At 38.0% G+C, this 13,743-nt stretch overlaps 2 protein-coding genes across 2 annotated transcripts; one reads left to right on the top strand and one right to left on the bottom strand.

Moving 5' to 3' along the window:
• Positions 1-1,624: 1,624 nt before the first annotated feature.
• Positions 1,625-2,591, bottom strand: gngt2b (guanine nucleotide binding protein (G protein), gamma transducing activity polypeptide 2b). The gene is made up of 3 exons (XM_039789254.1): positions 2,455-2,591; positions 2,179-2,267; positions 1,625-1,990 (listed from the first exon to the last, which is right to left on the bottom strand). The coding sequence occupies exons 2-3, from the start codon at positions 2,260-2,262 to the stop codon at positions 1,862-1,864; spliced, it is 213 nt and encodes a 70-aa protein (XP_039645188.1). The 5' UTR covers positions 2,263-2,267; positions 2,455-2,591; the 3' UTR covers positions 1,625-1,861.
• A 5,098-nt stretch (positions 2,592-7,689) lies between these two features.
• Positions 7,690-13,505, top strand: tmem101 (transmembrane protein 101). The gene is made up of 4 exons (XM_039789253.1): positions 7,690-7,862; positions 10,464-10,644; positions 11,843-11,989; positions 12,802-13,505. Exons 1-4 carry the CDS (start codon positions 7,732-7,734, stop codon positions 13,108-13,110), a joined length of 768 nt encoding a protein of 255 aa, XP_039645187.1. The 5' UTR covers positions 7,690-7,731; the 3' UTR covers positions 13,111-13,505.
• Positions 13,506-13,743: the final 238 nt, after the last annotated feature.

Here is a 13,743-nt window from a genome sequence, read left to right as displayed (position 1 = left end):
TACACATGCACTGTCCAATTGTATATCTTTACAACAGTGCAGCTGAGTTTTATCATTTTAAGTCTAAGGACAAAGTTGGTGTTCTTGATGCAAGAAATTGCAAATCATTTAAAAAAACACTGGAAGTAATTGTCCTACCATCCACACTCTGTTTGTCCTTCAGATAAAATAATGGCCTTAACATAAATGTGAAACATAAATAAGTAAATCATGTAATCTATGTGATAAGTTTTAATGTAGTCCATGAATCAACTTTTGTACTCAAGATCTACACTTATTCAGTTCACCTTAAACGATAGATCTAATCTGAAACTAGTGCTAAAGGAAGAGATGTTTTACAACAACTCCTTTTGTAATTGCGCATTTGATAATAAATGACTTGAAACTTTAATTGAAAGAAACAAGCTGTTATGTTGGCCCCAATAATTTCAAATTCAGGCAGCCAAAAGAAACCCATTGTGTCCCATTTAGATGCCCCAGTTTGTGGTCTTAAGATATCATTTACAACAACCACAACAAACTCATATACAGTATCTCTTTTTCTTATTTGAAAATGTTTTTATAGGACTACTATATTTAGTCATGAAGCCTACTAGTTTTCTTCACCTCAGTAATGGTATAATTTTAGAACTTTTTGAATGCTTTAATCAGTTATGGTATGTGATCAGTGTTATTGTTATAATTATAGGCTATAATTGATTGTTTAACCACTTTAAACAATCAATTATAGCCTATAAATTATAAAAATAACACTATATGTAACTTTCAGTTTGTGTTGATTCTAGTGGCCGGGCAGAGGCATTAATAAAAACTATATAAAAATAGTTTTCTTTACACTTTCTTTCTTTATGTTAGTCTTGTTTGCTGTTACAAGTCATTTATGATCATCAGATGAAAGATTAAACAGTTTCAGAAACATTTAAAAGTTAAGCAGGGAGATTAAAGATTGTTTTCGCCTCTGGGTTAAGCCAAGCTAAAACTTTGACATTGAAGTAAAATGCTGATATATCACCAAGGTCCTCTATTGATAAGTGACTGTAAATAGGTCACTATATTCTTGAAACCGCACATATCGGCACCTTTGTGCTGATGTGTGCTGTTTTTATATACATACACACACGTGCTGCCTCAAGCATAACTTGCTGCCTCAGGTCATTGGACTGTAAAAAAAAAGGTTTAATGCAGTGTGAATTTTTGGTTTTTTAATTTTTTCAATCTTAGAAAGTGCAAGTGGTAAAGAAATGATGTGTAGCCCATATTTGTTGTTGCCCAGATTAAAATGACACTAATTGGATGGAGAGCTCGAAATGGAAGCAGGGTTGAAGCCGCTGGAATAAGCTTAAAGACTTTGATACAGGAAGCAGCTCTGTGTCATCAGTGTTACCGACTGTGCCACGGCAGGAAATCCTATTAAGAATCAGACTAAGCAGTAGCTTCACAACTCATTTGACTTTGCCCTGCTTTCTAAGACAGACTTACACACCAAACCATATCTAGTCAAGCCTATTTGACATTGATAAATGTCAATGTCAATATGATAAAATGAGATGAAAGTGCAATTGTGGTGCAATAAAACTGAGATATGCTGATGTATATCACTAATAAGAACAGCCATTTCAAGTCAAACTTTGTACAGCTATTTGCATTTAATTACAAATTGACAAAGAAGCATTTTCATATCAACAGGTACATACAGTAATCCGGTGATGGGAAATGGTCTCTCTCCGGGTAGCAATACCATTTACAGATCTTAGTTTTCTTACTACTGTACAATTTATCCACAAGAATCCTAAAGGGATATCACAGCAATGTAACTGGCTCTCATAAAAAACTGTTTGATTATTCCCTGCATGTCTTTGTGCTATGTTACTATGCAGCCTCCCTTGTCTCCCTTGTAGGGGTTCTTGTCATCTGCAACGCCCTTAATCAGCGGATCATTTGGTACCAGTGCCTCAACAAAGGAAACGGTCTCTGCGCAGTTTGCAGCCACCTGTTGTTGAGAGGAAAGATGGAAACAAATGTAAGCTTAACAAAGCAACAACAAATGATTGTCTTCCACATTGTTTTAATACAAATAGGCTTTCGGAGGGTAAAGATAATATTGGACAGATTGTTTATAATTGTTGGAAAGAAGAGATGAAATTCTTATTTAAAAAGAATAAAAGTTAATTTACTTACTGGTGTCCTAGCTGTGTTAACTTCCTTCTTCAACTGTTCCAGTTCCATTTTCAAGATTTCCTTATCTGACATATCCCGAGCCATCCTGACTGTAAGAGGAAATCAAGACCAAAACATTAAAAATTCACAACAAATGCTGACAAGTGAGTGTACTCTTGCAAGTGCTAGAACCTGTAGTTTCTTTAGGTTATTCTTTTTAAATTTTTCGAAAAACTCTCCTTTGACAAAATTAAAGTAAATCCAGGCAAGAAAAATATCTTAATCATCACTCTTTACCTGTTGAATGGTGGGATCCCCTAAAATCTGAGAAATGTGTTGGCTCCTAAGAGCTTGACTGTATGCCTTCCTGTAGTCTGGTCGCTTCTTCACACTGACTGATCTGTGCTGTCCCACTGCTCTTCATCCCAGCTGATGAGGTCGACACAGGATTGGACCTGATGTCACCAATCCCCCGTGATGAGATTAAACAATCAGGAGCCGTAACCCCTGAACAGGAAGGAGGAAGGTAAGAGATCCTTACAGATCTGCATATGAGGTGGAGAAAGTGAGACACCGAAATAAGAAATGATAGACATCCTTACCAACCGCAAACTGTGGTACACAAACACCAAAATACATACAATATATGCTTATAAATCACTGGCTTCTCAACTACTTTTTACATTTAGATCAACTTTATTATCCCAAACACCATAAAGTCCACATGTAAAACAAACACAATAAGACCACAACATAATCATAATAAAACACATTTGATCACATTGAGACAGAATAAACAAAGGTCGTAAAACAAGGTCGATCCACAACAGTAAAATTCCAATTTGATATAAAAGTGCGAAAAATGACCAGCAAGGAGACCTGTTGATTGAGCTGCATGTTATACAGGCTGATGGCTTGAAGAATAAATATGTTCTTGTATCTACTTTTACTTTGTAGAAGTCTCTTTCCCTGGGTCAGGTTGCTGCCGCGACTGAATTTGGAGTGAAGGGGCTGGGTTCTATCCTGTAAAATGTCCAGTTTTGGGAATGAGTTTGGTATACAGGCCAGTGCCTGTTTCTTAGCCATTGCCTATGATTTTCCCCGCTGTTCTTATTTGTTTGTGTTGTTACCAAGCACACAGATAAGAACACTCTGAAGTACTGACGTACCAAACATATGTAAAAATCTGTCAGTTTACATTAAAATGGTTGAGTTTGCGTAAGAATACATTCTCTGCTGCAAGCTGTGGATTTTTGAAGTCCCTGAAGTTAAGATTATTGTCTATTTCAATTCTGAGATATTTGTATGTTGTGACCATTTCCACAGTTTTCACTGTTGTTTTTTGTAGCAGGCAGGGCAGTTTTGTTCCTTCTAAATTCAATTACCATCTCTTCTGTTTTCTTTAAGTTTAAATCCAGGTAATTGTCCGTGCACCACTGTGCAAAAGATGTCGTCTCTTCCTTAACTTGTTACTTTATATCAGTGGCTAACCCACATTTAACTTAGCTATAACAGTGGTAAGAGCTGTTGTTTATACATCATGAGCATGGGCCCTTGTGCCAAAAGGAAGGAGGCCAAGTCTTCAACACTGATTTGATTATACTTTATTCTTGCAGTCTTTCCAATCAGTTGCTCTTAGTCTTGCAACGTCATTCTAATAAAAAATGTGCACACGTAGAAGAATATAGAAGAAGAATATATAAGACTGACACTGATGTTTTTGTGCATGTATAGGTTTTTGCTCAAGGTGTCTTTACAAACACTGATTTGTTCCTGTTTACAACCAGAGCTTGGAAGACAACAACTGCATAGCTACATATATGCTTTCTTAGTAATATTGTATTATATACGTATGCTTTTAACACTGAGCATTTCTTGTGATTGTTTGTGGGCAGTTTGGTGGTCCTGAGCTTAAATCTGCTGGTATTTTTGATCCTTTAAAGTACCCATAGATGGGAGTAGAATGGGAGTGTGAAGGGTTGTTTCTTTTATACTGTATATGTAGCCCACCTACCCCACCTCTCACCCAATGTAACCAGGGATAGGCTCCAGCATTGGATACGCAGGGATGGATGGATGGATGGATGGATGGCAGCATCAAAAATGATTGTTGATATAATGTTTCTTATGCTAGAGGTTTTATGAAAGTGTTCTTGCCCTGTAAAACTAGTCCCACTACTCATCTCCTACTGATCCTTAACTAAACCGTTAGCTGGTCTCACACTAAGCCATTTTCAGGATCTGGGTTAGTCTTATCTACTAAAGATTAACCTGGGACACGTCACTGTGGATCAACAGCAGCGTGGAGACGCTGGAGATGTCACTGAAGGAACAGGCACCTCCCCATTTTTCTGTCCTACTTTAGTTACATACTTTGATTCACTTTCATTGTCAAACTGACTGTAAGCGAGATCTCTCATTGACTGTGGGGACATCTTTTAATGTTTCTTAAAGGTCCCATGGCATGAAAATTTCACTTTATGAGGTTTTTTAACATTAATATGCGTTCCCTCAGCCTGCCTATGGTCCCCCAGTGGCTAGAAATGGTGATAGGTGTAAACCGAGCCCTGGGTATCCTGCTCTGCCTTTGAGAAAATGAAAGCTCAGATGGGCCGATCTGGAATCTTGCTTGTTATGAGGTCATAAGGAGAATTTGGCCCGCCCATGAGAGAGAGGTATCATTGCTTTCAAACGAGCAAAGTGGCAGTTGGTCAAGGCCACACCCCCACCCTCCACCTTGCACCCCCCTCTCTCCTCCTCAGTAGCTACAGGCACAGAAATGGCACATCCTAAGGAAAGCTCATTGTGGGACTGGCTTTAGTGGCTGTAATTCTGCACCGAGGCTGAATTTCGGGAAAGAGACTTCAGATACAGTATTAGGGGACCACTAAGGTCTATATAAAAGAGACTTCAGATACAGTATTAGGGGACCACTAAGGTCTATATAAAAGCATCCAAAGAGCACCATGTCATGGGACCTTTAAGAGATTTTGAGGTCTGAGTTTATAACATTAGTGCTTTTCTCAAGCAGAAATGCTAAACATTCTCTGGGTCCACCCCTAGATGGATATGTTAGTACTAAATAATTATCTTAGCATTATATTATTGTAAATATCTTTGGGTTTTGGACTGTTGGTTGAACAAAATACGTAACGTGAAGATGTCTCCATAGCTGCCATTGAGAACATTGTAATAACCTTGGTATTGTTTCAGGGAATTTGTGATTTTTAATGACTTGTTTAAATTCTATGTTTTCTTATTTTGTGCATATTTCTATTAACATTAATATTAGGTAACTTTGTAGCATCAGTCCAGGGACCTCAGACTGAAAATCTTATGGCTAACTCTGGCATATTGACATATTTATTCATGTCTGTCCCTGTTAAATAAACCAATACAATTAAAAATTAATAAACACTGAAATTAGGCCTACACAATGACAAACTTGCATTAATTCATTATAAACTAATAATCAGTATTATTCATTAATATTTTTAATTATCAGTGAGATTTTTTTTTATCTTTGACTGTTTTAGGGCAAAACATAAATTAAAACTAAAAGATTTGTATTTCTCTACCAGAATTATTTCACTGGAATTGTCGAAAAGACTTTGAAAAAGCATTGGCAATCATGAATTGTGATACAAATTTGCTGTAAATATTTAATAAGTTAAATAATGTAAGTAGGCTAGTATTAATATTGAGGCCAGGGGACTACAGGTGCAAAATAGTCTTTTGGCTGATTTTGGCATTTTTAACCCATGTAGCCTATAATCATGAGTTTTATTAATTTGCACTACCCCCTTCTTAAATAAATGTAATTTAATTAATAATTAAAGTGGCTATATGTAACTTTCAGTTTGTATTGATTCTAAGTGGCCGCTTTGGACAAAAGCGGTAGTGTTTTTACCACACCTGCCATCGTAAAGGTCTTTTCTTTACGGTGCTGTGTTTGCCCACTGTAGATTAGCGTTACCAGGAGGTCATATAGTTGCGATGATTTTGCTCGGACAGAAAATCATTAATTTACAATAGGAGAATACTTACAGATGCATTGTTGCGTTTAAAGTTTGGTATATGGTAACTTAGCCTACTTTGGATGTATCATGAGCTAAACCGTTGTCACTGTAGCAACCAACTTAGTGATAACTTATGAAACCCAAGGACGCTTTACACAAGTGCAGGGGGACAAGGGAAAAGAAAATAGTAGGCCAACACAAAGTCACTGACGTACAACCACATCGCACATGGTAAAGTTTTTTTTATGAATGAAATAGACATATAGCTGAGGGCCAATTCAGGGACGTTTTTGAATCATTTACAATCCCTTAATTGTCTCCATCTGTTGAAAGCCTGACCGAGATTGACTCGGTTTTGCCCGTTTAGCTTTTAGTTGTTCTTCGTTTAAAGGAGAATTCCGGTATAAATATGTGAGTACAGTCGATAGAACAAAACGAGCCGAATTGGTGCGGTCAACACCGTTAGGACCGATTCAGGTCGGGGGTTTTTCAATCGAAAGTAGGCTACTCGCATATTTATAGTTGGCCTCCTTTAATTTCCTTCTTTCCTGTGATGGCCCTGTCCCAGTATCAGTCATAACTACAACAGATAACTTCTAAAATAAAATAAAAATACAATTAGATGTATATACAGAAATCTCCTGCCACCCTGGCTGGATACACCAACACAGGCTTTTCCGGTGATACACCGCAATCTGTGACCCATCAGAATGTGTGACTGTAGCGCCATCTACCGTAAATCATTTTGTGACTTCGGGAAAAATCGGAGCCAGGCAGAGGCATTAATATAAACTATATAACTGACGTTCTCTTCACTGTTAGTCTCGTTTTCTGTTACAGGTCATTTATGATCATCAGATGGAACATTACACAGTTTCAGAAACGTGTAAAAGTTACATAGAGTCACTTTAATATAGAAAATGTAAATAAATAAAAAATTGGACCACAAGCGTACACTTTTTACTAAACAAACAATAATCCACAGATTAATAAAATAAGAAATTCTTAATCCTTAGGCTACTTGCAGCCCTAATTCTCAACTGAATTAGTACATTAGTATAGAATAATTTTGATATGGCTGTTGTTTGACTACAAACAAACACTGAAACATTGATGCTTGAGTATTACACACAATTTCTGTGGTCAAATCGTTGAGATTTTTGAGAATAGGGCCGTTTAACCTGTACTTAATTCCTGCTAGAAAATGATAAGGATAAGTAGCAGCCAAAAACACATTTTCCTTCAATGACCTTAAGATTTCTGTGATGATCTACTTTCTCCTCTGGATGGTGGTGTCGAACCTTTTACCGCTTCCTCCCATAGACAGTAGTTTCCTCTTAGCAGTCTGCCCCGCCCACTTTGTTCTATCAGCCAATAGAAGTATGTCTTTGAGCTAGAACCGAAGCTCCTTTCAAAATAAGAGCTTCAGTGTTTAAATTAAAGCACGTTTACGCATGTAGAAAGACTCGTACTTTTATTTCGACATGTGTGTGTATATGTTGACTATCTGGGTTGTCGTTGGCAGATAAGATTGCAATTGCAGTAACAGGCAACAATGGCAGCTCCCAGTAGAAAGCAAACGTTAAGGTTTCTCAGCCAGTTAGGAGCGTTTATTTTGACCCGGTTCGGATTTTGGAACTGCTTCAGCATGTTGATGCTGTTTGCTGAACGAGCGGAATCAAAAAGGTAAAAAGAACTAACTAATAAGAGCACGGAGAAACCGCCAACGTTAATGTTAGCTAGCTAGCTAACGAGCTAACGGCAGTCAGCGTCAAACTTGTACAAAAGCCTTTTATTATCAAGATGATTGTGGTTGCAGTATATAGCTAGTTTGGCAGATATAATAACTGGAAAATATTTGTGATGTACGAACTTTTCGCATATTTGCTGTTGAAGGTGTAAAACAGTTGCAGCCATATGGAGTTGTTTAAATTAAAATGACAAGTTACATTTTGCCTGGTCTGTAATTTAGCTACAGTTGGACCGGAGAGACAGGCTGTAATTTTTTTCTGGCAGTAATCTGTGTATACCCTGGGCGTGTATTGTATCAGGCTGTGGTGGGTTGGGCCACTCAGACAACCACAGCCCTCTGAATTGTCCTGTAATCATACCAACTTTAAGGAAAATGTATACTCCCGTTGTTACACCTGGCTGCCTCTTTTAGTTGGGTTATTTGTCCTCCCTGTCTCAAATAGCTGCCCTTTTAAAGCAAGTTATCTTTAAATTGGTGTCGTGCTGAAAGTGCTAACTTAGAGTAATACATTTGGATTTATGTTTATTATTAATTGGGCATTTTACTTGTTTTGGCTGATGTGTAAGAAAAATCAAATCCCACACATCTGTCCATCCAGGTGTTGAGTACAGTGTATTTTTTTTAATGAAATGTATGATGGTCCTATTTGAGATAGACAAAAATACATATATCATAGTATTAAAAGTCCTGAATCCACTTTACAAGAGGGAGGTTTACACCCATGTCTGTCAGCTTCTCTATCAACATGTGGGTGGTGCTGAAAGCTGCAGGGTCTGCAAACAGGATGCGTACATGAGAGGCAGGTGTATCAAGCTGTTTGTAAATTCCATTCAGCAGGGTTGTGACAGCATCTTCCACTCTCCTTGTCTCTCTGTAAGCAAACTGTAATGTGTCCATGTGAGCTTGGGTTTGTATTTTGAGACAAATTTAAAATGATCTGCTCAAAGCACTTCATTGCAACAGAAGTGAGTGCCACTGGTCTAAATTGGTTCACTCCAACTGGTTTGGGTTTCTTAGGAAGTGGTAGAATTTCCGCTGTTTTCAACATCACTGGGACTCTGTGTGTGTCAAGTGATTTCTGAAACAGTCCTCTGAACACCGGGCTCAGTTGTTCTTTGCAGCTCTTTAGGATGGTGCCTTCCAGCCCGTCAGGGCCAGCAGCTTTCCATGTCCTTATATGGGATAATAATCATGTGTTTTATTCATTTGCACTGCCCCCTTCTTAAAGGACAATTCCAGCGCAAAATGAACCTAGGTGTTAATAACATATGTCTACCTAGTCGACCGTTCTCTGGGACATGTTTTCATGCTAATCGAATGCGTCTCTAGCTTTTAACAAGCTACCGCACTCCGGTGGTTAGCTGCTAACGCTACCTTTCGGGGCATAGGGTAAATCGCTATTTTATACCACTAACAAGGCTCAAAATAGCACCACACTTCAACGGAAGCATAATGAGGGTCCCTACATGTAAACCGAAGCATTGAGATTTTTGTAAGTGTACAGACAGTTTATTAAAAAGATAGATTATAAAGACAGTATCGTTCATGTTTACATGTGGGCGCCATCTTGGAAAACGGTCATGAGCAGTCGAGCAGTCGAACGACGTGCAACCAGTAACATAGCTCAAACACAGCGTTTATGATTCGATTATCATGAAAACATATTCCAGAGAATGGTCGACTAGGTACACATACAGTATGTTATTAACCCCTAGGTTCGTTTTGCGCCAGAATTGTCCCTTAAATAAATTTTATTAATATTTTGGATTTATGTATATTATTATATAATTGGGCATTTTACTTGAATTTTACATGAATATGTGCTGCTTACTGCTTTATGAATGTGAATATTGACTTGCCTTTCTACACCATTAAACACAGTGGCCTCCTTTAGGGATGTGGACACTTGACTTTAGTATATTGTTTTGGCTGATGTGGAAGAAAATCACACACATCTGTCTAGTCCAGGTGTTGAGTACAGTGAATTTTTTTATGAAATATGAGAGATAGGAAAAAAATACATCATAGTATTAATCGCGGTAAAAATGTTGTTTGGCCTGTTATGATTATTTGGCTTTAATCATAAGACAACCCTCTGACAAAAATAGTATTTAAGATTTCTCACAGCAGATTTTCACAATAAAATACTTAAATTCGTTTAGACATGACACAATTCATCTTTAAAAAGTGATAAATGAGAATATTAAAGAATTGTTCAGCAGTTTTATTGTTAATGCATTTCGAAGACTAAATGAGTAATCACAACAGTTAATAGATGAATCACCACCAAAGCTATCAATAGTTGGAGCCCTCCTGTAAAACAAGTACAAGTTTATTGTCATTACTGCAGAAGCATTTAAATGCAATGGACAATGCGTGCAATGTGTTCTGACTACCTCTCTATAATACACAATACTCTATGCATACACATGTACAAATAAATCATGAAACAAACGATATACAACAGATATTTAGAAATAAAGCCATAGCTGTGTAAAATAAAGTTTGCTCTTTTTATTAATTGTCACCTTCAGGAAACCAGATATCCATGTACCGTACCTGTATGTGGACATGGGGGCTGCAGTGCTCTGTGCTAGCTTCATGTCATTCGGGGTGAAGAGGAGGTGGTTTGCAATGGCCGCTGCCATACAACTGGCCGTCAGCACATATGCATCGTATGTTGGAGAACAAGTGTACTACGGGGACTGGCTTAAGGTGAGTTGGCTTCTGTGGTTTACATTAAAAAAAAAAGTTACCTTTTAGATTTCTGATTATCATATGCAGGTATTAATGTGTAGGTATACACTACCGGTTAAAAATTTGTGGTCACTTAGTTATTTCCATTCCACTCCATTACAGACATAATACCAGCTGAGATCAGTTGCATTGTTTGTTTTACCAGGGCAGCAGTTTTCAGATGACATTATGTGCTTACATAATTGCAAAAGGGTTCTCTACTGTTGTAGAAAGAAGTGGCTGATCTTTAATGTAATATCTACATTGCCCATTATCAGCAACCATTCATCCAATGTTCCAAAGGCTCATTCTGTTTACTAATCTGATATCATTTTAAAAGGCTAACTGAGAAAACATTGGAGAACTCTTTTGCAATTATGTAAGCACATAATGTCATCTGAAAACTGCTGCCCTGGTTAAAAAAAAAACAATGCAACTGATCTCAGCTGGTATTCTGTCTATAATGGAGTGGAATGGAAATTTCTAAATGACCCCAAACTTTTGACTGGTAGTGTATACACCAGTTAAACTTGGACATGGACTCATTTTACACGATTGGAAGTGTAAAAATCAGCCGTCATCACCAGACTCCCTGGAGTTTCCCTTTTGATTATTATCCTTGTTTTTCAATATCACTTAGGCTTTAACTTTTGTTTGGCTGATTTTAAATAGTTGTAAGCAATATTGAAAAGCTCAGTCCAAGGCTTAACTGATGTCATGGAGGAAATATCCATTGTAATGTTTATACATGTGGCATTTATTTGAGGTGATTTGACAATGAGTGTCAACATCACCACAAGGGTATTTTTTGGTCTTAAATCAGTCATCTCTTTTAATATGCTTTTAATCAAGCACTTGTTTCACTGCTGTTTTTGTTTGCAATGAAGCAATATTTCTGATGCAGTCTTACGCACCACTGCCCCCTATGCTTAGTTCTGACTGTTCAGACAGCTGTCAAATTTTCACATAATCGGATATGTATCAGATTTAGAAGGACATATTAAAGTGGCCCAGATCAGTGTTGGAAAAAAAGATCTGTGTCGTGTCACACGAGGGAAAAGAAATGGATTTAGGTCACCACTAGAAGTCTGAAAGAAGATTGTTTTATCAGAGATTGACATGGTAGCAGGGACTTGTCATAGGTTATTATCACAGCCTTGATGTTGTTTCTCTGCAGGTACGGATGTATTCCAGAGCGCTGGCCATTATTGGAGGCTTTATGGTTTTGGCCAGTGGCGCGGGGGAGGTGTACAGACAGAAACCTCGCAGCAGATCGCTGCAGTCTACTGGACAGGTTTTTCTGGGGGTCTACCTCATCTGCATGGTAAGAACTACTGTACATCAGTTGTATTTATTTATTATTATTATTATTTGTATGTGGACAGACTTGGTAACAAATTCTGACATTTAAACAAAATGCGACCAAAACAGTTGTCTGAACAAGAACAGAATACATTTTATGAATTGACTAAAGCTCAAATTGTCATCAAGGGCATTGCGTTAAGAGAACATGCCCGAGACATTAAGATGCAATGCTTAGAGCCAGATTTGGTCGTAACTAGATTAGACGATAACTTGATTTGACAAACAAAAAAAATGGCAATTTTACAAGCAAAACCCAAAACAAAATCTTCAGTTCAAGCTCATTTAAATGTCATTTTGCTGCTTTTTCTCCGTTTTGTTTAATTATAAACTTAATATCGTTTGGTCAGACAAAACAAGACATTTAAAGACGTCCTATCAGGGTCTGAGATACTGAAGCTCAGTTCTCCTTATTCTCTGATATGATTAGATTACCAAAACCGGTAGATTATTTGTTAATAAATAATTAGTCGCAGCCGTTTTCTTAAGCCAATTTAAAGGCTTATTAGTTGAGATTCACTGACTGAACAAGATTTTGTGTGAGTATCTTTCTTGCGATCACGTCATGAAAAAGCCCACTTGAGGTAGATATGTACAAAGCAGATTAATCCACATTTATATGCGTGAGAATAAGACTTAAGGCACTTCTGCATATGTCAAATAAAGCACACCTTTTAGCTGTAACACCTCCACCCAGAGTTAAAACACAGTGTACTGCAAACCGAAACCTGATGTCAGCGTCACATTAAATAACGCAGTACCACTCCCCACTAGGTGTACTCCCTCCAGCACAGCAAAGAGGACCAACAGGCCTATCTGAACCACATCGTGGGAGGAGAAATCACTTTGATGCTGCTGGAGGTGCTGTTTGGGTTGCTGGCTCTGGCCTTCCTGTCTGGCTGCTACATCCGCCTGGCCGCACAGATCCTGGCCACCGTCCTGCCTCTGGTGATCCTGCTCATTGATGGCAACCTGGGCTACTGGCACCACACCCGCAAGGTGGAGTTCTGGAACCAGATGAAGCTGATAGGACATAACGTGGGTATCTTCGGCGCCGTGCTGATCCTGGCCACCGACGGTTGAACCTTTTTCGGGCGCTCGCAGAGAACTTTTACAGACCGAGGTGTCTGCGCAAGGATGAGACTGTCGGCCTTTGCGTCACAGTCGGAGTAGCTCAGTGACCTCTCAGGATTCAAACACTCCGAGCTGAGACTGTTGGATCGAAGCAGCGTTGATTGTCTTTGCCCACCGGTTGGTATCTTTGCTTTTGCAAGAAAAGAACAAGCTCTTTTTTTTTTTTCTTTTTTTTTTGCAATTTAATAATTTATTCAGAGTCATTTTGTCTCTGTTATGCTCTGAGTATTGATACTGTATCTACCGGGAAAATACCTTCTACTCAAAAATAGTCTTAAATGTTTAAAATGTTTTACAGTATATGGTTTAAATATTTGCGAAATAAAGGGAAACTTAAAATTTAACTTATGTTGCATTTTCTATGAAATGAGAGTGCTAAAGTACCTTTGGTAATGAACTGCTTTTCACTTGTGCATTCATGTGAATTTAATTAAAATGAATATGCACAACTTCTTTATCTTCTGCAGGGCTCCACACTAACTTTTTGCCTTGGTTGCACTGGTGCGCCTAACTTTTTTTATTTAGGTGCACCAGCACAAAATTTAGGTGCACCCAAATTTTTCCTCGCATCGCCGTAACGCT

This window comes from Perca fluviatilis, chromosome 21 (assembly GCF_010015445.1).
Source record: "Perca fluviatilis chromosome 21, GENO_Pfluv_1.0, whole genome shotgun sequence".
NCBI lineage: Eukaryota > Metazoa > Chordata > Actinopteri > Perciformes > Percidae > Perca > Perca fluviatilis.
The sequence above is the reverse complement of the archived record's forward strand: the minus strand, read 5'-3'. Positions and strand labels throughout refer to the sequence as shown.